Source organism: Nomascus leucogenys, chromosome 11, assembly GCF_006542625.1.
Source record: "Nomascus leucogenys isolate Asia chromosome 11, Asia_NLE_v1, whole genome shotgun sequence".
In the NCBI taxonomy this organism is placed as follows: Eukaryota; Metazoa; Chordata; class Mammalia; order Primates; family Hylobatidae; genus Nomascus; species Nomascus leucogenys.
The window spans coordinates 21,613,346-21,637,287 of record NC_044391.1 but is presented as its reverse complement, the minus strand read 5'-3'; the positions used below and the strand labels follow the sequence as shown (position 1 = coordinate 21,637,287).

General features: G+C 37.7%; 1 protein-coding gene across 4 annotated transcripts in view; it reads right to left on the bottom strand.

The window, feature by feature from the left end:
* CDK14 (cyclin dependent kinase 14) overlaps positions 1 to 23,942 on the bottom strand; it is a 600,472-nt gene that overhangs the window by 86,018 nt on the left and 490,512 nt on the right. For all 4 annotated transcript variants that reach the window (XM_030822052.1, XM_003252399.4, XM_004089552.3 and 1 more), the window contains 2 exons: positions 11,129 to 11,268; positions 5,611 to 5,754 (listed from right to left, as the gene is read on the bottom strand). In XM_030822052.1, coding sequence (XP_030677912.1) covers positions 5,639 to 5,754; positions 11,129 to 11,268 — 256 coding nt within the window. In that variant the 3' untranslated portion in view covers positions 5,611 to 5,638. The remainder of the gene's footprint in view (positions 1 to 5,610; positions 5,755 to 11,128; positions 11,269 to 23,942) is intronic.

Here is a 23,942-nt window from a genome sequence, read left to right as displayed (position 1 = left end):
TTCATTCTGCTTTGTGACAATCCCAGTAGGTGGTGAGAGCCTGCGAGTTCTCTGCCTACACTTGCATGGGGTTAGGGTGTTAGTGGTGCAGAGTACAGATCAGAGTTGACCCAAAGAAAAGAAGGGGTGGAGAGGCAGAGAAGGGACAAGGAGGAGAGAAGAAACAAACTTGCATTAGCATTTAAAGGACAGAACAGACTCCCCAGAGTAGAAAGGAATCTAAGGTAAGGTGGGGTGGAGGTGAGGTGAGGTGGGGAAACTAATAGCATTGCAGCCTCTTCTCATTTGGATATTCATAATATGCATCACGCATTTGAGGTTCAAAGTGCTGTCAATTTCCCAAATAAGATGTATTTTTTAATTGGCAGTCATGTGGGGGTAATGGTAACAACTAGGGAATCTTCCAGATGAAACTTGCAAAGAACACTAAGGTTTGTTTCCCCTCTGAGCGTCATTTCAACAATTGTTGTCAATTACATGAGGTAACAGAAATAATAAAACTGCAGATGTTTAATAGGAAAAAAAATTTGTAGGATAATGCAGAAAATGGCAGTTTTTGCAAGAAAAACCCCAGAAATCTTCCTAGTACTGAAAGAAACCTAGATCTAACACTTGTGTTTCGTATATATTGAAAAGTGCTGATGGATATTATCTCTGTTTGTGTCTATAGTTGAGAAAATGCAACACATCTTAAAAGGACCTTTAGTCAATAGTCAAAAATATCACACAATGAAGATATCATACCGTCAGAACTGGAGTTTCTCTCTGTACTTGCCTGATTTTTCACTCGGTAGTATACAGGCCAGGCAAGGCACTTTCCAGCTATACTGCTTGCTTTCCAAAAGCTTCTCCAAGTTTCTGAAGGGCTAAGCCCAGCAGCCTCTTCCAAATGCTTCCTTAAAAACAGGTTGGCCACCCAGTTCTGGGCCAAGCTGACTGGATCAGGGCTCACAGCCTGACCTCAAGGCAGCCTACAGTCAGTCAGCAGTTTCTACGGGGGTGACTGACACAACAGCTTTGCTCTCTACTTCATGATGATGGCTACATCAATCAGAGCCACTCTCTGGGAGGGTTTGAATCTGAGGCAAAAAGAGGTCAGCAATAGACTGCCCCAGAAGTAGAAGGACAAAGAGAAATGATAATAAGCAGGATCCATGAATAAGCAGAAACAAGTCAGCAGAAGCCCTGAAGTGAAGGGAACATGAAAGCTGTGTTAGTTGATGCAAAGACAGAAAAAGTGAGCCGCCATAATGTCACAGCATGGAGGAGAGCAATAGGTGGCTGTTCTTTAGGAGCAGTTTCCAGAGTTGAGATGGCGGTTGAGATGGCAAACAGCTTTAGGTGGCCTACCGAGTAGGAACCACCATTCTACTAACGCTCAGACAGTGCTGCCACAGTCTTAAGCACCAGTACATTGTGTTCTGTCTAAAAGCAGGTTTCTAAAAAAATCTTTATCTCATTTAATTAAATTTCCTGGAGCATTCTACTCTGTTTACCTAACAGCCTACTTATAGGAAATTACTGCTTAATGACCAAGTAGGGAGTCTGACACATTTTTTTTTTCCATTATCATGTAATTCCTACATAATGCGGATTTGCAGAAATAAGAGGCTAAAAGGTAAGGAGACGGTCACCAAAATATGCATGCAGTTAACTTCTTGCAATTGAACCAAATAAAATTCTTTCATGCACTAGACAAATATTTGTAAATTTATTAGGAATGGGGTCTGTGAACCAACTGATTCATTGAAAAGAGATATTCCATAATGAGCATGTACTATTTCAGAAAAATTACAAAACATATCTAAAAGAGTAGAGACCTTTCTTATCCCTTATATTTAGCTAAAGGAGAAGTAGAGTGACCATGCACTTTCTATGCCAGTTTAGAGTAAGTGGAAAATTAAGCTCACCAGAGGGTTGTGTTTGGTATCACTGTATGCAAAAATAAGTCATACTAATGGATGTGGTATTCAATACAGCTTCCAGTCTTTTCCTTGGGGAAAATTTCTATGTATATTTAAGGCTCTCTGATTTTAGAAGGGTCTTACACATCAGTGCTGATAAAATGAGTTAGAAGAATCTATGAAATCTTTACTCATATCTTTAGAGGATAACAAAATGTAAGAAGCTTAACTTAGGTGTTTATGGTTTGCTTCTTATTTAATTTGGTTACAAGACTCTGAAACCAAAATTGCTTTCTGCTGCAAAGCCAAATGCATCTCATTAGATTTTCCACTAAGACCAATTTATGCAAATCTGGCATTATTAACTAAATAATTAAAGTGACCTTGGTATGCAAGGAAAGAAATAATTTGGGATTGAGGTTTGGAAGAAAAATTAGGACTTGAAACATTCTTGTCTACTCAGTCCTCTATCATTTCAAAGACAGAAGTAATATAATGCATTTTCCAAATTCACCTCCTTGTAACTCCCCAAAGAGAGGTGGTTAAAATGCCGGCCCTCGGTCTTAGTCTCCTTCAGCCCCCAACCCCCTTGGCCTCCCTCTCCTTCCCAATCTCTCTAGGCATTACAAAGAATTGGGACATTTGAGGAAATTTAAGATGCCAAAGCCTTCTCTAAACAGTCAATGAATTCAACAGCAACAGCAAAATCAAAGTCTAAGAAATTACAGATTTTTCTCTAAGGATACCTTATCTACGTAGACATTTTGCTCTACAATGTCTATATGATATTCAGTATTGGTCAGAGTAAGGCAATTCCACAAGATATAATAGGCCAATAAATAGGCTATATTACTTGATCTCAAAGATGGTCCCATTTATTTAAAAACTCCACAAAGGTGAGACATTAAAATAATTTATTTTTCTGCTCACTGACAGAAAACTCTTAGAATCCATCTTCCCTGTAGCTTTTCTGAGAAACTGAGTTGTTTCCTCAGCATTATGTTGAATCAAGCTGAGGCATTTGGATCGGAAGAAAACTACACCAACAATAATACTAAAGCTTTATTGGGCCAGGCGCCATGACTCATGCCTGTAATCCTAGCACTTTGGGAGGCCAAGGTAGGTGGATCAACTGAGGTCAGAAGTTTGAGACCAGCCTGGCCAACATGGCAAAACCCTGTCTCTACTAAAAATACAAAAACTAGCCAGGCGTGGTGGTATGCACCTGTAATCCCAGCTACTCGGGAGGCTGAGGCAGGAGAATTGCTTGAACCCAGGCGGGGGCAGAGGTTGCAGTGAGCCCAGATTACACCACTTCACTCTAGCCTGGGCAAAAGAGTGAAACTCTGTCTCAAAAAAAAAAAAAAAAAAAAAAAAAAAAAAGCTTTACAAGTTGATGTGAAAAAGGCAAAACTCATAGAAAAAATATTTGTATTGCTATCAAATAATTCTAGAGGAAAAGCTTCTACTGTGTTATAACCTGACATCTAGTTTAAAAAATATATGTGAAGAAAATACATTTTTACATTTTTGTAAAGGTTTTTATATACCGATGACTGTAGTTCTGAGCACCTTTTAAAAAAATCTCTTTTCAATTAGCAACCTTTGAGACTTTCTGAGCAACGCTTCTGTCCTGTGAGCTTGATTTGATTTCCCAAGGAGGAGCTGAGCTGAAACACGTTCTAGCAGCTTTGACTGGCTGGGCTCAGGTCAGGGGATCTCAAAAGAGCCAAGAAGAAGGAACACAGCCTTGCAATTGAAATTCAGGCTTGCTTGTGTGCATGTGTGTATGAGGCAGCAGCACAAATAAAGTCCACTTTTTATTTTGTTCCACTGAATTGGCGAAGGGATTTATAAAGCCACGGCCCTCATTACGATAATGCAGGTTAAATACTTTAAAAAAGCATATGCTGTAACCCTCATGAATCAAAATCATTCTCAATACCAGGAGGTAGCTTGTCAAAAACCTAGCCCCACTCTTTGTCTGACCAATTGAAATTCAGAGTGGGAGTACAAATGCAACCGAGAGTTGTGCTTTTTGTTCAACAGGGAGAAATAACATGAAGAATGAAGACTCTTACCTATGGAGTGGCAAGTTTAACAGTAACATCTTCTGACTGTCATTTATACATCATACTTTATCTGGAGATCTTTTATCTCCAAATCATTCATAAATTGCCACCATGCCCCTGATAGGCCAAAATTGACCCCTATGTTGAGGGTATTCAAAAGCTAAGTCCAGAAGTAGCTCAAGATACTGGCAGATTACCCATAAGACAATGTGTACAGTTTAAAATTTGCTCTCTTTACCATGCTATCAATTTAGCCTGTTAACATATTTCAAACTAAGAGACGGAGGAAGGAAGAGGAACTACTACAATGCTGCATATATCCTTTGAGTTACTTGAACACTTTTTATTTTATTTACTTACTTTTTGAGAAGGGTCTGGCTCTGTCACTCAGGCTGGAGTGCAGTGGTGCAATCTCAGCTCACTGCAACCTCAGCCTCCCAGGCTCAAGCCATCCTCCCACCTCAGCCTCCCAAGTAGCTGGGACTATAGGCACATGCCACCACCATGCCCAGGTAATTTTTGTATTTTTTGTAGAGATAGGCTTTCACCATGTTGTCCAGGCTGCTCTCGAACTCCTGAGCTCAAGCAATCTGCCTGCCTCGGCCTCCCAAAGTGCTAGGATTACAGATACATGCCACCATGCCTGGCCTGAACACTTAATTACTGAATATCAGAACAAACACATACTTTTCTCTATAAATCAGCACATAAAAAGCCTTCTCCACAGTAACATTTGTTCTCTATTTGTTTCAGAGACTTGTGTTACATTAAGTATGTATACGTATATAAATTATATATATATATATACTAAAAATTTTCCAAAAATACTAGGCATTTCCATCTGGCCATCAAGAAACATGGCCTTTTCAGAAGTTGCCATCCCAGGCTGGTCACTACGTAGCACACGTGATGTGATGACTGGGCCAGGCTGACATGGCTAGAGGTTGCCAAGTTTAGATTATGCTTCCTATCTGCAGAATAGTAGAGGACAAAGAATTTGATAGTAAAAGAGAAAAGCTTCATCACGATAAGGTCCGTACCAGGAGCCAGACAGGAATCAGAAATAGGTGCAGTGGCCCAGATGGGAGCTAAACTAAACTGGGGAGTCTACATCCCCTCCAAAGGAGGCAGCAATGATTCAGTTACGCGCAAACACTTCTGGTAGGAATGTGAAGGCAATATTGCTAGAGTTGCTTATTTTTCAAGGAAAACCAGAAATCTAGACTTTTGTGTATAGTCTCCCCATTTTAAAATGGGAACAACTAATGAGAAAAATTGCATGGGCAAAACAAAGTAGGTCTGTGGCTTAGATATAGCCCAAAGTGAACCTTTTTCTAATCTCCATGAGGAATGTCAGTAGTTAAAATGACTTGCTTATAACTAAAATGGTTTGCCTATGACTACATAAATAAAAGCATAAGATAAAGTATAATTTTAGTTAGAATCTAGTAGGTGCCTGAAAACATGGAAATAACTGAGTGCATTCTATCTCAATAGAAGGTCTGATGAATGCCATAATGCACACAAGAGACTCGTAGGATAGTTGGTGAAAAAACGAGTCTGAAATATTTCACTTAAAGAATCTGTTCAATATCCATTGAATATTACTTTCCAGGTAAAGCAGGTCATCTTACCTGTGTGCTCTTGAGAATGTGCTGCTTGTCAGTGCTTGCTGTTTGATAGACTTTTGCCGTAACTATTGTTTTTCCCAAAGGCCCGCATGCTTTCTCCAGCTTCAGGTTGCAATCTCACATTTGGGACGGTAAAAATAGAAGACACTGTGGACAGAATATGAAGTTTTCATTTATATAGTTATAGACATTTAAAATCATCCATTTTTTAAAAAAAAATGGAGACTGAGATGCAAGTTTGGATGCCCAGCACACTGAACATCATGGTATGTTTTGATCTTTGAAATGCCAGGTGGTCGCAGGCACACACACATTTGCAAACATATGATAGGACAGTCGGTCTTTCCCTCAGAACCACAGCTCAGACTATCTCCCGCATTTCTCTGATCTAGAACAATGAACTTAGATTGGGAAACAACATATTTTGCCCTTCCTTTGTGCCATTCTTTCATTCATTGGAAAAATATTTATTGAGCCTCACACTGTTCTGGGAATTTCAGAATCCTGTACTAAATAAATCAGAATGAAAGGAAATCCCTGTTGTTATAGAGTCCAGTTGGGAGAGACAGGCAATAAGCAACCAAACAGATATAATATATTAAATAGTGGTAAATGTTATGAAGAAAAATAAAGCAGAGAAGAGAAACTGGAAGTTTTAGGGTGGAAGTCTCTCCTGAGAAGGGACATTGGTGCAGAGAATCAAATGAGGTAAGAGGGCAAACCATGCATATATCTAGAGGGCGAGCAAGCACAAAATATAAGAAGAGGAAACAGTGACAGCTGACTTTAAGGAGGCAAGAAGAGAAGCAGGCAAACCAGGTAGGAGGCAACTGTAAAAATGTGGGTGAAAGATGGTGAGTGACTGAGGGCAGGGTGATAGCAGTGAAGTGAGGAGTGGCGTGCGTGATCCTGGATATACTGTGAAGGTAGCAACAACAGGGTCTATGGAAGAACTGAATGTGGAGTGGAACCAAAAAAAGATGAGTTAGGGACAGCTTCCATCAACCGGAAGAGTGATGCTGCTATTTATTGACAAGAGTAAGACTAGAGAAGGCGCAAGTTTGAGGGGAAAGATGAGTTCAGTTTTGGTAAGATTAAGTGTGAGAGACCTACTAGATAGTCGAATGGAAATGTTGAGTGTCAGCTGGATACACAAGTTGAGTCAGGGAAGACAGGACTGGAGATGGATATTTGAAAACTGTCAGTGTATAGATGATATTTAAATCATGAGATGGGATGAGATCATCTAGGCTCCAGGGATCCATGCAGATAGACAGATCTGAGGATTCAGCCCCAGGACACTCTAATGTGAAAGGTCTGGCAGATGAGGAGAAATCAGCAAAGGAGTGTGAAGAGGAGATTTGAGTTTTCTAAACTAAAGGAAAGCAATGAGAGAATACTGTCCTGGAAACCAAGCGAAAGAAGTATTAGTAGGAGGAGATGGCTGTCAATTGTGTTGAATCTTCGATAGGCTGGGAAAAGACAAATGGATAGAGACTTCGAAAGCCAGGCATTGTGGACACAAAAGCCTGGTTGGAAAGGATTCAAAACAGCATGAAAGTCTAGGAACTGAAGACAGCAAATCTTACATCTGAAATGGGTGCACCTGTTTTATTTTTAAAACGATGGCATAGAGCTACATTAAGAGCATTATGCTGTTCTAGGACGATATACAGAACATATACAGGAATATGTGGGAAAATCGACAAACTCTAGAGCTAGAAAGGTCCCTGGAGACTACTGTGTCCACCTCACTTGCTGCTTACGTGAGAAATGGGAAGCCCAGAGAGACGAAGGCACTTGTCAAAAGTTCCCTGGCTAGTTAACAGTGGAGCTGAAGCTGCAATCCAGGTGGTCTGATTCCCAGTTCAGTGCTCTTCACACTATACCGATTTGTTGGCCTTCTTTCACTGAATTTGAGTTTTGTGAATTAGCAAATGAGTGCAATAAAATCAAGGACTCTGTGCTATGAAGTGTATTTTGTTCATTTACTTTGACAAGGGTAGTTCAGCTTCAATTATTTATGTAACTTGATAGTATATGCAGGAGAATGCCCTGTGGTATATTTGGGAAAAGTAATGAATTTCTTCTAAATCAGCCCTCCATTTACTTCCGTGCAATTAAATCTTTGAGAAGAAGTGGGACAAAGCTGTTGGGGTTTCAGGACAGAGGGAGAATGACAGGCTGCCACCAGAATTAGCCAGCTTTAACAGCCAGATCCCCAGATAACTGTACCATTATTCTTGCTTTCTGCTTTTATAATTCCTGCTCCAGTGCCACACTAATACATTACCTCTAAATTTGGTTCTATGTAACCTGATGAGGTTTTAAGGAATAGTATACTAAAGAAAGATATTACATTATTATGTATTCTTCCAAAGCAAGTGTCTGACATAAGCCCATAATTTCATTTTTATACAAATCTATGAAATGACTGCAGGGCTCTTTGTTACTCAGGCTCCAACTACACTTGATGCCCTTCTCATGGGGTCTGACATATTACACTAGGCCAAGAAGGCTCAACTCTACCTGTAACTTATTTTTGTTCCCATCTTCTCCTTTTAACCTGACTTTGCTTCCTGCTTGCATAAGTGTTTTCCTCTTGTGGAAATTCTTTAGAAAGTGCTATGAGCCATCTTTAAGAATGAGAGTGCTATGGATTGAATTGTGTCTGTCCTCAAATTCATCTGTTGAAGCCCTAACCCCTAATGTGATGGAATTTGGAGATGGGACCTTAGGAGGGTAATTAGGGTTAGATGACGTCATAAGGGTGGGGCCCTCATGATGAGATTAATGGCTTGGTGAGAAGAGGAAGAGATTGCTCTCTCCATCCTGTGAAGACACAGCAAGGTGCCCTTCACAAACTGAGAAGAAAGACCTTCCCAGGAACCGAATCTGCTGGCACCTTTATCTTGGACCTCCCATCCCCAACAGAAATAAATGTCTGCTGTTTAAGCCACCCAATCTATGGTATTTTGTTATTGCAGTGTGACCAAACTAAGACAGCGAGGTTCCTAAACTACAGCTTGGTTGCTAAGACAATCCATTTATTGGTTCTGTAACACTTCTTTCCAGGTGGATCTCCTTCCAAATCTCCTGAAAAAATAAGCCTGTAAGAGTATTACAGGTGCTGCTGCTACTGCTGCCACTGCCACTGCTGCCTTTGCCAGATAGTGAACTTTTACAAGACTCTATGCTAATATGAAATTTAATTATAAAAATTTAAAAAACTTCTAAATATAGTCTGCAGAATACTAACCTAGACAATAAGTCACCCAAACCAGTCATTTCACTTAAAGAAACTAATTCCCAAAGTCTCCGAAGTCTGGGAATTCTCTGTTTTGTAAACATGTTTACAAGTACAGCCACGTTGTTCTAAATGGAAATGACTAGAGTATTTAATACTGGGATTGTCCTTTCTTGCAACTGGATTTATGCCTCATAATGATTATCTTCTAGACACAGAAATAGCATTTCTGTAACTCAAAATTGCTACTGGAGGCATTTAGCAGAATCTTGGTTTAAAAATATAATGATTTTTCATCTTTATTCTCCCCCCTTCAAAAGGTTTCACTGCTCCTGATGTTTAACGTTATGCAAAGACGTGTTTCTGCCAATGAATATCGCCTTATGGTTATGCTTCTGCAAATAGCCTGCTGTGAGCTGATAAAGGGATTAATGCAGCCAAAATTCTTAATCTGTGAAATTACAAATTAAATTCTCATATTAAAAATACCACCCTGAGGTATTTTTTGTGGTTTTAATTCCCCTCTGGTGTTCTGCATACTTTGTGCTTGTTAATGATGGGGACAAGGCTGTCTCCCTTGGCAGTCTGCTGCCGAGTGATAATGTGTAGGCATTTACTCACTGATAGAAACCGGATTTAACCACTGGCTGATAAACTAAGTGGCAAGTGGGTAATAAGTCCATATTAACAGAAAAGTACTACTACAGAATTCAGAATTCATAGACCATCAAAATCCTGGCTTAAACTCAATCATCAAGTCAGTTGGGATTGAGATGTCACCAAGGAAGAGTGATATCAAGTTACAAGTTACACTAAACAGGAAAACAAACCATATGTTTGAGTGTGATGAGCCGTAAACTAGTAATCATTTTTGTTTTCAGTATATAAAAATTATTTTCCCATAGGGATTTAATTTTTAATTTTAAAAAAATTGAGGATAGCTGTTGTAATAGTCAGTGAGTAGACTTTAGAAAGGGCAGAGTGTTGAGTAAATATGGGCTGGAAATACGTGAAATGTTAAGGAGGATTTGCTAAGCATTAAGGGGAGTAGTAGATTAATATATCTATAGTCACTTTAGGGCTAAAAAAAGTAATGAGAAATAAATGTGGGATATCAAAACAGATTTAGGATAGAAATACCCAAGAGGAGTTGTACTTAGCACTTAGTTCCAAAATAAAGGGTTATTGCCATCAAGGAGAATCCAATATTACGATGGGTGAAAGAAATCTAAAATCCAAGAGAATGAAGAAATAATCGTACATCTACTGTAAGTGATGTATACCAAGGATTAATAAACACATTATAAATATTAATGTATATATGCAGTATGTTCATTTTTAAGGCAATCAGAAAAGAGTATAGAAGAAATATCTCTAATTGTTCTTTGGAAAGAACATATCACCATTGAACAAAAATATTCTGATGGCAATGGATTTTACAAAATTTAACAAGAATTGTTTCACACTTTGGAAGAAATCTGAGACCCTCCTAGCCATAAATCCTCCACCAAATATTTAAAATGTAATTTTAAAAGGCTGTATAAATATGAAGACTTCTGTAAAAACAAAACAAAACCCACCCAGGAATGTGTTTTGTTTTAAAAGATTCAGAGAAGAGCTGTCCGTACAAATACCAAGGGCATTTGCAGTTAAAATGAATTACATGTCTTCAGTCTGTACATGTCAATTCAGTGCATTAGCCAATTGCCAACTCTGTTCCTCAGCTCACTGCATAGCAGCCCTTTTTAAGGTTATTGTTACAACCAAGATGGTCTCTGAGAATCAAACAGAAATGAATCATCGTCTCCTCTGTGTACTGCAGCCAGTTAAAAAGTACTGTATGCATAAAGCACTAAATATGTAAATCATATTTTCCTTTTCCTTTATGACTGTTCAGATCATTTTTTTGGACACACACATAATCAAATACAAAGATGCACAGCTGCAGACTGCAGAGCAGAGATAGCAAAAAAGGAATCCATTTTCTTCCTGTGTCTGGTAAGCTAGCAAATGAATGGCAGGATTCCACTAAATATATATACACATGACCCCCCTCCCCCGTTTTCTCTCTCTCTCTCTCTCTCCACACATACACACACACACACACACACACACACACACACACACACATACCTGTAATGCACATACAAACATACATTATCTTATGTTTGTGGACACACAAATATGTGAATCTCTGTATACACGTTACATACAGATGCTAAAATAAAATGATGTCTCTGCTTGGAGTGGATGTTGTGGATTTGTCATACTCACTATCGGTGAGTTCCCATAGCCGTGGGGGCAGGTCACTAAAATACTTGTGGCTCAAGGCAGCCTGTGCCGACAGTCTGTTCTTTGGGGAACACTGTAGGAGCTTGGAGGCCAGGTCCTCTGCATGGTTCACATAGCTGAGCCTAAAAACATGAGCAAAAAAGAGAGGTCAGACCAAACAAGAAAATCCACTAAATAAGACATAAAGCTTACTTAATTTTTCTGGATTTCAATTTATTCCTGGCTAGAAAAACAAATTACCTGCTGAAAATAAACAGAAGCAAAATGCACATTGGTTCTTAGAGTATTTGTTACTTCAAACTCACTTTTACTCTAGGTATAACAGTATAATTGATTTAAAACATTTCTACTACAGGCAAAGGGTTGATACTTTCAGAAATGATAAAACTAGGTCCAGAGGTAGAAAATTTCAGAAGACAACATATCAAATAATTATTAGAATTTGTTAATAGAATCTACGTACTACACCCACATCTGGATATATTTATAGAAAATTAATAACAAATACCAAAAGAATTAAAATAAAACTGCTATTAAATTCTCCAGTTACTAAAGTTTCTTTTCCTCTAAGAATTTACATTTTCTTGCATTGAATATGAGTTAACATTATTGAAACAGTGCCCTGTCAAATATCAACTATCATAATATTAATATACAGGTTAGCAAAGGGGATGTGCTTAGATGATACAGGGCTGAATCAATTCAAGATGACCTTTAAAACAACAGTAGATAGAAAATATGTGTCTCAAGATTACAGAAAAAAGCATAACAATAAAGTCTTTCATGTGGTATAAGCTTTCAAATGGGTAGCAGCACTTCTCAGTCCAGCCCAGCCTTGCTTTTCATGGAACCTCTATTTCTCTACTCAGAGCAATCAAGCCTGGATAATTAATATAATAATGATAATAAAAGTATTCCTAATAATGGCTACCATTTCTGGATAGTTGAACATGTGTCAGGCACTTTCCTAGGCACTTTTAACACTCGTATTTATTATAGTCTGAGAAGGTAACAATTGCTATTTTGTAGTGATGGAAGCCAAGTAGGAGTCAGAGATGGCAGTGGATCACTTGGATAGCAGGTTGAGAGGAGATTCAAATCCTTCCAGAACTCCTTGACTCTAAAGTGGTTTGCATATGCCATGCTCTCTTTCTCTCACAGGTTATTTTAAAGGCATTTCCCAATGGATTCTCCAGTTTCTGAAACCCAATACAATATGTACAGTGACTCTCAGAGGCAGCCAGAAGTGGGTGAGGGAGAGCTGCACCTTCCAGTAGGCATTTCTTTAAAAATCCTTGAAGCTACTCAAGACACAATTAGCCAACAAACATATTTCCTCAATGACCAACAATCTCCTCCTTCCCCTCCTCAACCAATTCTTTAGTATTTATTTCAAATTGTTGGGGATGGGGGTAGGAAGAGAAGATGAGGTAATGGATTTGGGTAGAGAAAGAAAAAGGGGAAAAGCAAAGAAAAATATTACCACAAAGATCCAAACTAAGAGACTTTCTCTCTAAATCTTGTTATGTGAAGGCCTCACAAATGGGTTCAATGTGTGGCTGCTGCAATGGCTGTTCACAAAAAAATGAATCAATGGATTGGTTTTAACTGTCTCTCCCTGGAAGAGAGAAATTTGTCCACAGGGAAAGAAAGCATTCTCAAAATTCTTCACAGTTTTTTCCCCTTTAAGAAGGCACAGGGCCATTCATATTATTCCTTCCTCTTCCCAAGACTTTATCACTAGTACAACTTTTCATTCATATTTTTAAAAAATCAAATGCAAAGTTTGAGATAGGCTTCATGGTTAAAAGTTATATTGAATGTACAGTTCATAGTTAATTATGGTGAACAGTATGTTCAAATCAATTTTATATAGTTTTGATAAAATAGAACAACCAGATTAGAACTAGATCTGAGTTTCAGGCTTAATACTGTTATCATTTTCCTAAATTCAGACAAGTAACTATTATTAAAAGAAAAAAGGAATATTATTAATCGCCCAAACTGTATGTTGTTACACTGCATGTAAATACAAGAAGAGAAAGGTGATTGCGATACTTGGTGTACAAGTACTTAACTCAGAAGTCAAGAGTATAAAACACATGAAATACAAAGCAAGACATATTATTTTTGATCTTGGTTTTCTCATCTATTGAAAAATAGTGATGAACCACATTATGCCTGCAGTCCTTCCAGCTCCAAAAAGCCATGAATCACATCTGAAGCAGGGTTTCATTATCTTGAAGAATTATAAACACTTATAGTTGTATCTCTGTTTCTGCAGTAAATTGTTGACTATATTTAAATATAGTATATGCCTCATATAAGGAATTCATCAATATAAGATGGTCCCATTCCCCCCCTAAATTGACTACACTTTAATATGCCAATAATCAAATTTTCATTTGTGATATTTAGTTAATACACATTTAATTGTTATATAAAATTTTAGTTTAGAAATTTCATTCTAAGTCTACACATGCATTTTCAACATCAGAGCCTTTGTCATCACTAGAACCTCTTTTCTCGGTCTACCTAAGTTGTTAAGACATGATGCTTTTGGGAATCCACGTATGGTATCTTAATTGGAAGTTTTATCTGAAGTAATACGTGTACATTATCAGATTGTTAGAATGGTGGTGGTGGTTCTCAATCTCCCATTGTGATGGCAGATTTTTTTCAATCTTTCCTTGGAATTCTATCAATTTTTGTTTTATATTATAAGGCTGGGTAATTAAATGCATAGCAGTCTAGCACTATTATCTCTTCTTGGTAAATTCAGTCTTTAATCCTTACGTCATAACACTCTTTATCTTTCATAAAGTTTTCTAGGCTAAAGTTCATTTTACTCTCACATTAATACAATATAATGACCTCAGCTTCTTTTGTTTAGTATTTGCCTGCCATACCTTTTGTTACCTGCTTAATTTTAATGTTTCATACATGTAATATTAGGGTGTCTCTTTCATAAATATTATTCAGCTAAGTTTAGTTTTTATCCAATTAAATAATCCTCGTCTCTCAAGGAGAAAGTTTAGTCCATTTACATTTTGTGATTATTGATATATTTGGAATTACTGCTACCAGATTAGTTTTGCATCCTATTTTGTCCTCCTTTACCTTTTTTCTCTTTACCTGTCTTCTTTTGGATTCAGTTTATTTTAGACAGAACTATTTTAGAAGTATAACTTCTAGAAGTTATGCATTCTATTTCCATGTAATTAGTAATTCCTCTTAATTTTTCTTCTTTTTTGCATTCATCATCAATTTAGGTGTTTAAGCTTTCACAAGTTTTTGGAAGCTGGTGAACACTGACAAATTATTTCTCCCACAAAACTGGAAACACACAATCCAGACAGTATAAGTATATGGTTGAACGGACATCAATATACATTACCATTTCATTGATTGTATAATAAAACAATTAAGTATGCAAATATTAAGTTATACAGAGCAACAGGCTTAAAAAATATTACATTTCTGTTCAATTCACTACCAGAATTTAACTTCTCTTTTTGCAAGAGAGGTTGGGAAGAGATAGACAACAATCACATTTCAAACAATAACAGCTGGTAAACAATTTCCAGTAGATATGGAAAAAAAATTATAAGATTTTCAAAAATTTTCTTATTAACAATTATTTCAGCTACAATCATAAGGCATGTCTACCTTAAAAAATATTTACTAAAGAACATATGTCCTGAACAACACAAACACATTTTGCTAAAACTACTTAATAGCTCTCCCACTCTTCCTTTAGATCTTCTCTTTTAAGTTGCACCTCAAATGCAGACATTAAATTAGCTTTAAGACATTTTTGGTCTGGAGATAGACATTAAAAATATGTGCTTCTGTGCAATGTGGACTTTGCACGAACTTTTCAACCAGAGGTTTGTGATTTTCAAAATGGAGGTTTTCATAATGGCACAAAATGAGATTTATAAAAAGACATTAAGAAATCATCATTAAACTTGGATGAAAGCCAACAAAATCAATGGGTACACAAATCTGAGGCACACAGTTTTAAATGTGGCAGTTATAAACATATAGTAGCAGGCAAATAGCCATACAGGCACCACTATTAATGTTTGAAATGACTGAAGGAATAAATCACAGAAGGCGTAGACTGTTCACAGTTCTTAAGTTTTTAATTCTGTAGGACACTAAAAACATACAAGTATTATGCTGGGTATTTTGGCACCCAATATCTCTATATTCCTTATATATTGATAAGATTCAAGAATGTGAATAGACTTGAAGAACACATAACTCAATACTGCATGATTTCAGGAAAGGTCAACTCAAACGAATGGTAAACATGCTTTAAGTGTTGAACAACAAGCTTCTCTTTTTTCTTTTTTGAGACAGAGTCTCACTCTGTTGCCCCAGCTAGAGTGCAGTGGTATGACCTTGGCTCACTGCAACCTCTGTCTCCCAGGTTCAAGCGATTCTCATGCCTCAGCCTGAGAGTGGCTGAGAGTACAGGCATGCGCCACCATGCCTGGCTAATTTTTGTATTTTTAGTAGAGACAGGGTTTCACCATGTTGGCCAGGCTGGTCTTGAAATCCTGACCTCATGTGATCTGCCCACCTCAGCCTCCTAAAGTACTGGGATTACAGGTGTGAGCCACTGCGCCTGGACAAACAAGCATCTTTTGCTGAGTGTTCAAACAAGCTGATCATAATCCAAATACACAGGTTCAATTATATCAAGCTCTTGAGTCCTGGTAAAAATGCTCATCAATACTCCCGGGGAAGCTTCATTAGACTTATCATTCACTAAGCCTACACGTTGGCTAGTATGTTTGATAAACTGGGTACTGTCTTAAAAGTTCCATTTCCAAAGCAATTGCATCAGGTAGCCCGGTTTTATTTACTGCAAGAGTTGTTTCTCTGACTGCTGGTGTCTAGGAAGTGCAGCTGCATTGTAGGACAATACTGCTTCAAAGAGAAAAACTGCTTGCTTCTAACATTTCCATTTCACTTTTGTCTTATGAACTTTACTGCATCTTCATATTTCATTCCACTTTAATGCTTGGACAATGAACACTAGAGCTCTCCCAAAACCAGCAACATGATGACAGTAATATTTAATACAACAACTAGCCTCTTCAAGAAACTTCATTTTACAAAACATAACCAGTCATCAACAGGCTTGGATAAATGGCAGTGTACCATTATTCAGAACCTGGATGCCTTCTTTCTCACAAGAGCAGTGTTGTAAGTTGCTTCACATATTCTCACTACTGGGTAAGACCATACTTTTAAAGTTCCTTCAACATTCATTTAAGGTCATACTGACTGGAATGTCCTGTGTGTGACTTCACACGACCTGACCTATTCATTTGAGTTATGTTAGTTAAAAAGCACTCAATAGGGTTATTTACAAATTAAAACATTTTTTGAATAAAGCATACAGAAATGATGTAAAAAAATAATGTAAAAAAAACTGAAGTCTACTTCAATGTACCACACTTTATAATACACTTGAAATCTTCAGTGCTTTGGAGTATGAAGATGGGAGTAACAGGATGTGAAATGAACCTCCTGAAAAGCAAGACCAATTCTTTAACCCAGGAATGAGGCAACAGAAAGGAAGTTCCCCTAAGTTTACCCATCTAGGTCAGAACTCTTGTAAAATGCTTTCCTGATTTTAATTTGATTCTCCTGTGTCCTAGTTAATCCCTCTCATGGAGCTGCTTGGTAGAATGGTAATGACTTTCTATAGTTCACCTGTTTGCACAGAAGTCATGCTGTATGCCTGATAATAATCTCCACTGCCCCTCAGAAACTTTGCAAATGCATGACCAAGAACACTACAGAACTGCCCAACCTGCAGCTAGCAGTGACCTCTCTTGGTGTAGGTTGGCTTAGTGTCTTTTACCATCAAGGATATAAAAATAAATTTCCATATTTTACATCTTCACCCTCACTTCTCCAAGTGGATGGCTCCTTAACTTTTTAATATTTAACTCTATTTAACTTAAAATTTAGAGTTCAATTTTATTTTTACTCTCGTGTACAAGAATATTGGAACACTTTAATTCTAATGACACAGTCCCATCTATCATATTATTGTCTAATATTTTATTTCTATTTTCTATGCTTTTTAAGGACACATATTAGACATTGTTATTATTATTACTGTTATTGTTATTTTATTTACCCATGTTTACTAATTTAATCACCTTTCTTCTTATGTTTCAGACATTCCCTCCCAGATAATTTTTTTGTGCCAGAAATACAAATGATAGCAGTTATTTCAATGAGCATCATTTGGTGGTAAATTCTGTTTTGTTTTCATACAGGATAATGGGTTGGCTGGGTATATATTTAATAATTCTATAAGCAGGCTGAAGGCATTTTCCCTTAATCCTCTGAAGACATTATTCCATAGGCTTCTGTTGTTTCTGCCTCTTAATGCCCTTCTCTTCCTCTTCAGAGTTCTGCAATTGCAATGTTAGGTCTTCTTTTTATTTAACCTGCTTGGTACTCATTGTGTTTCCTGAATTTGAGGTTTCATGTTCTTCAACGATTCAAGAAAAAATACCAGCCATTACCCCTCAAATATTATCTTTCCCCAATTCTATCTCTTCTCTCATTTTGTAATTTGGATGCAATGTTCATGTTCTTCAACAATTCAAGAAAAAATACCAGCCATTACCCCTCAAATATTATCTTTCCCCAATTCTATCTCTTCTCTCATTTTGTAATTTGGATGCAATGTGATCTCATTAAATTGTCCATGTCTTTACTCTTTCATGTTTTCCATCTGTTTGTCCCTCTGTTTTCTATTCTGGGCAATTACTTCAGAGCCATCGCTCAGTTCAATGAATTATCTAATCAATTGCATCTAATAGTCTATTTTCCCTGTTCATTTTGATTTTATACGGTCTTTTGAATTCTTTGACAAATTTGCCTATTCAGTTTTGATAGTCTCTTAAGTTTTTTATATGATCTTATTTCTTTACAACATTTTAAATATAGTTGTATGTCTGATAACTCCCAATACCTAAAATGCTGGATGACAGGAGAGTTCAATTTTGTTGCTTTTGCTACTGATCCTCGCTTGCAATAACTTTTTCCTCATATGCTTTATCATTTTTGGTTTGTGGGTCCATGGTTGTCTAATGTTAATCTATGGGAAACCTGAGGGGCCTCGATTCAGAATGTGTTTCTCCATAAGGATTTTCTTTTGCTTCTGTCAAAAGGCCTGATGCTCTCCCAGTATATGGGTACTCCAAGTTCTTGCTGTTGGTTTCCAAGAGCATGCAAGCTGTGTAAATTTAAGCCTAAATACGTAGAAATTCTCATATCCCCATCCACAGTGAAGGCTGGCACCAACAATTGTCCTTGTGGTCTTTCTTTGTTGGAAGCAGTTATTCCTGAGTCCATTACTGGGGCTGAATTACATTACTGAAGCCCATTAATGTGCTTTGAGGTTCCCCACTCTATGTGGAGAATCTCAATTCCTATTCCCTACCTTTTTCAGGCCAAAGGCCTTGTTTCCTGATCCCCAAGTGGTTTCATGTTTCTATTTTAGAGAACAACTTCACGGCAGCTGCAACTTTAGCATTTGATTATTCTTCTGGTTTCCTGTCTTTCTTCATTCTTGGCCTTTCTGGAGATTTTACTTATTTTCTTCTTGGTTCAGCTGTGCATCTGAAATCACGTGCTTGGTGTATTTTATCCAGCATTTTAGGTGACTTTTAGTACTAGGAGTAGTAGAAAGGATATTTTTTCCCTATAGGCATATATTTATAATCCCTGTAATCTAATTAGTTACTATAAAATCATCTATACTTATAATTTTTAAGTCTTTCTCCCTGGAATAATCACAAAATAATTACCTATACTTATAATTTTTAGGTCTTTCTTCCTGGTATTCTTTCATTGCCCCATCCCTCTCTTTTAACTAATTCCGTTAGGTCACCTCTATTTAGTCTCAAAAACTAATTATCTGAAGTTGATTCAGGCTGACATTTTTTCACCACATAACATCTAGATGAATCTCAAATGCATTATCCAAAGTGAAGAGGCAAGAGGCCTCTGATAGATATATAATTCCATTTATACAACATTCTGGAAAAGCCAAAATTATATAAACAGAAAACTGATCAGTGTTTGACATAGGCTGGAGGGAGGGTGAGAGAGGTTAGCAAAAGGGAACTGGACAATCTTTTTGCATGGTTCTACATTTTGATCAAGAAGGATGAACATTGGGCCATGTGAGAGGGCCAGGTCAGAGGGACTAAAATAAAAATTCAGAAGATGGAGCCATTTAGAGATGGAAGACTGCAGATTTTTCACAAAGAACATTCAGGCATTAAGGATGGAGAGCTGCCCTCCTGTGAGTGGCTGAAATTAGAACTTCCTTGTCTTGAGGGGATTCCCAATGATGCCTCAAGGGATGCTCCAGCCTACCCAGAGATGCTGCTGCCAATGGTGAGGCCCTCCTATAGATTTCAGTGTTCTATCCCAGGTCACTGAGTGGGAATCTGCCTCAGGCTGATGGAACTGGGCCCATCAGGTTGGTGGGGGTGTACTCAATGAGCCTCTACGTTCACAAGGGGTCAGAAAAACCTGGAAGGTTATGTGGGACAAGAGACTGTTATGTTCATTCCACATTCATTTTGTAAAAAGATGTTTGTTGTTCATGGAAACTCTTTAAAAACAAAACTAAGGAATTTTAAAATTATAAACCTGGATGACAAGACATAAACAATCCCTACTGAATTCAGAGTATGTGTGGTATGAGAATCTTATATTGCGAATAACTATGAAACAAGTGCTTTTAATACAGTTGAAAATAACAGTATGCAGCTCTTCTAATTATAAAGAATTTTCTGCATTTTTCTAGTCCTTATCCATGCAATACTCTCTCTCTCTCTCTCTCGATCTCCTTGCAGTTTTTTTTTAAAAAAAGAAGATAACATGAATAGTGAAAAACAGTCTTAGACCATGAATATAGAGCAGGATATTCTCCTTATTCCCTGTACAGGTTAGTTTTTATACCTCAGAAATGAGGAAGATGGAATAAATTGTCTTTAAGAGTTGTCCTAGCTCTAATGCTACATATCCTCCAATCTGGGAAGAACCGGATTGTGAACTAGAGGCAGGGAGAGTTAGCACAGCTGTACTGGCCTGCCAGGGCTGACCTACCAGAATTTCCTGCTCTGCCACCAATGAAAGGAACAAACAGTGCCTCTCACTTGTCTCCACTCAACCTTGCAACTAACGCTTCTTCAAAATCTAACCTAAGTTTCTAAGACTTCCTGAAAACAGACAAAGAGCAAAGTAAACCTGGAGTCCTCTGCCAGACTAGAGAGTATCATCAAAGTTGAAAAGATGGAATGGAAAGTGGAAGACAAAAATGGTGGTGCAAAAAAGAAAAAGAGGAGGTCCACTGGTTGTGGCAAGACGAAGAGGGCTACTTCCTGGAAGACAGCATTTCTTTTTTTTTTTTTTTTGACCGAGTCTTGCTCTGTTGCCCAGGCTGGAGTGCAGTGGCATGATCTCAGCTCGCTGTAGCCTCTGTCTACTGGGTTCCAGCGATTCTCCTGCCTCAGCCTCCTGGGTAGCTGGGATTACAGGTGCACACCACCAAGCCTGGTTAATTCTTATATTTTTAGTAGAGATCGGGTTTCACCATGTTGGCCAGACTGGTCTTGAACTCTGAACTCAGTTGATCCGCCCGCCTCAGCCTCCCAAAGTGCTGGGATTATAGGTGTGAACTATCGCACCTGGGTGGAAGGCAGCATTTCTAATACAATGTGGAAACACAATATCTGCTAAATGACTGAATGTTTGCTTGAGTACTGAGTATATCAATGGTTATATCTTTTTTTTTTTTTTTTGAGACGGAGTCTAGCTCTGTTGCCCAGGCTGGAGTGCAGTGGCGCAATCTCGGCTCACTGCAAGCTCCGCCTCCCGGGTTCACACCATTCTCCTGCCTCAGCCTCTCCGAGTAGCTGGGACTACAGGCGCCCGCCACCACGCCCAGCTAATTTTTTTTTTTTTTTTGTATTTTTAGTAGAGATGGGGTTTCATCGTGGTCTCGATCTCCTGACCTCGTGATCCGCCCGCCTCGGCCTCCCAAAGTGCTGGGATTACAAGCGTGAGCCACCGCGCCCAGCCATCAATGGTTATATGTATAGAGGTTTCACATTACCTGAGAAATAAAAATTGAAGAAGTAGACAGTCATTTTTGAGCAAAAACATCTTATGTTCAAGTCCTGGTCCTTAAAGAACCTCTTCAAACTATACATCCCCCAGAAGATGTCATTTTCTTTTTCTTTTTCTTTTTTTTTTTCTGATTTGGTTTGGTTTTTGAAGTGGGAAGGAAGTTCATCCTTGCCTTTTTAAGGTTAACTTATAAACTAGGACTGCATGGATGTTTGTTTTGATTTAGGGTTTTTTTTTTTTTACACTATAGTTCTAAAAGACTCCCTCTAAAACTGAAGATACACCTGCTTGTATAACAACTAAGGCAAGCTACATTTTGTTCCCAAGGGTGGCTTCTAAATCTCTATAAAACTCTCCACTGGAATTTATTAATGTTTTAGCTCATGAAAACTGGATATAAAGAGTAAAGGTGTGGTAGGTGGAATTTACATATTAGACCATTCAATGGAGAACAAAATTCCATATAAAAAGCTTAAATGGGAAGAAAAAGTTCTAGAATATTCCTCACTTGCATTTTATATGGTGATGGGATACCATTACACTCACTATGGGCCTATGTCTGAAGCATAATAGTGTGCTTTCTTTTACAGAGTTGGAAGTACAACCACCAACCTGGAGTGAGTGATGCAGGGGGTCTATACTCATGCTTTATGCACTGTCACACTCTTCACAGAGCAAAGCCACAGAGCCTGGATCCCTTCATTTGACAGTGCACGTCTCTGTGGCAAGGATGCCAATGTGGGTGCTGGCCACTGAATTAATCAACATCTGATCTCTTGAAAATGATCTGGATGATTTGTGAAGTCCACCCACCAATAAAAACAAGTCTGTCTGTTTTCCTTAACTACTGAACAGAACTGTCAGATGCAGCAGTCTTCTTGTCTACACATCAAAAGCAAAATGCTCAAATGCTCATGTAACCCCCTCTTATCAAAGCTTTTTGTCTTAGAGGGAGTACTATGGTCTTAACACTGCTTTTGTTTTTTCAAAAAATGACTTACTTTTATCAAATGGGCTTAAATTTATTCATTTGCAAGGAGGGGTCAGAAATGGGTCAAGCAGAACATGACTGAATCTGACATTGGGATAAACTCTTGGGGAAAATAAAGACTAACAGAAGAAAAGATTCAGCCCTGTGCAGTGTACTACCCAACCCCAGGTGCTGCTCTGTGCAATGAAATGACAGGCAAGACTCGTAGTTACACTAATAATAAAGACACAGAGTTGTTTAACACTAGGACTTCCTTTCTCACTGTACTCAATGTAAAAAAAATTAATGAGATTCCTCCCCTCAAAACAAACTGATAACATTTTTATATTAGTTTCTGTAAATAGGCTGTAGTTTTAGTACATAAAAATACTCAATTCTTATTCATTTATTCTAATGAAATTGTTTAATGCCGCAATCTCCCTGGCAGACACTCATTCCCATAATGGTCAGCTCACTTGACAGCCAATGCTATATTAGAATAATGCTATTTGTAGGCAGCTCTACAGTTCACAAAATGCTTTCCCATGTATTATTTTATTTGATCCAGATGATCAAAGGGTCATGCTTACAAAATGGACAGTATTCAGACTCCTGATACTTACATCTTAGTGTCCATTGCATGCCATGCCAAAGAGTTATTGCTAGCTATACATTACTCAGTTGGTAAAGGGGTTATTAGATTATTCCTAAAGTTTTCCTTAAGAACATATTACATTTTTCCATATTTCTCTCTTTTCCTTTAATTTTGAACTTTATTGCTATAGAGACTATTCTTTCTACATTCTTGTTAACACCTCCACTGTCCTGTGCTAAATAAGGACAATGGGGAAAGTCCAGCCTTAACATGAACAAGATGAATAATCATACGAATCTACACTGCTAGGTCTCCCCATCAGATCTAACCCTTACTCAATACACAGTTGCCTTTGCAGTCAACTCTACCTGATGGAAAAGTACGGAAAGTGTTGAAGAGCCCTCAGCAGGACCTGAAATGAATCAAGTTTTTGAAAACGCTAGCACTGACATTGTAAGGCTATTCTAAACTGCCAAAAGTGGGCCAGAAAAATGAAAATATTAAATTCTTGCTTTGGATTTCAGAGCTTAGCTTGGTAGTAATTCCCCAGCCTGATTTTATTTATTACTATTTTCTACCCTTCCTGGAAAAAGAAATGTCTTCAAATGTTTAAGATTATTCCAAAACCAAAGAAAGGGTGATCTGCTTTTTAAAAATCTGTTAACTTATGACATAATTATAGCGACCTTTCCTGTGTACTAACATGATGCTATTTTCATATTTACCTTTCATAAATCCATTGATACAGACATTATCACAAAATATTCATAGACTAATATATATGAACTTGTTATATTCTTTTCAACAAGAGCCCTCATTTATTTAAACTTATTTTCATTTAACTCCTACAAAAGTAGATCATGTTTCCATCCTACTGTCTACAGGAGAGAATAAGGTAACTGCTTCACTACATTGCTTTTGCAGAGCTTCCACTTTAATTCCTTTTGCAATCTTCTCCAGTGCCTACTGGCAGTGACTGTTTTCAGTGGTGAAGTTTTATTTTTAATAATTTGTACAGAACACTATAATCCATGTGCACTTAAACT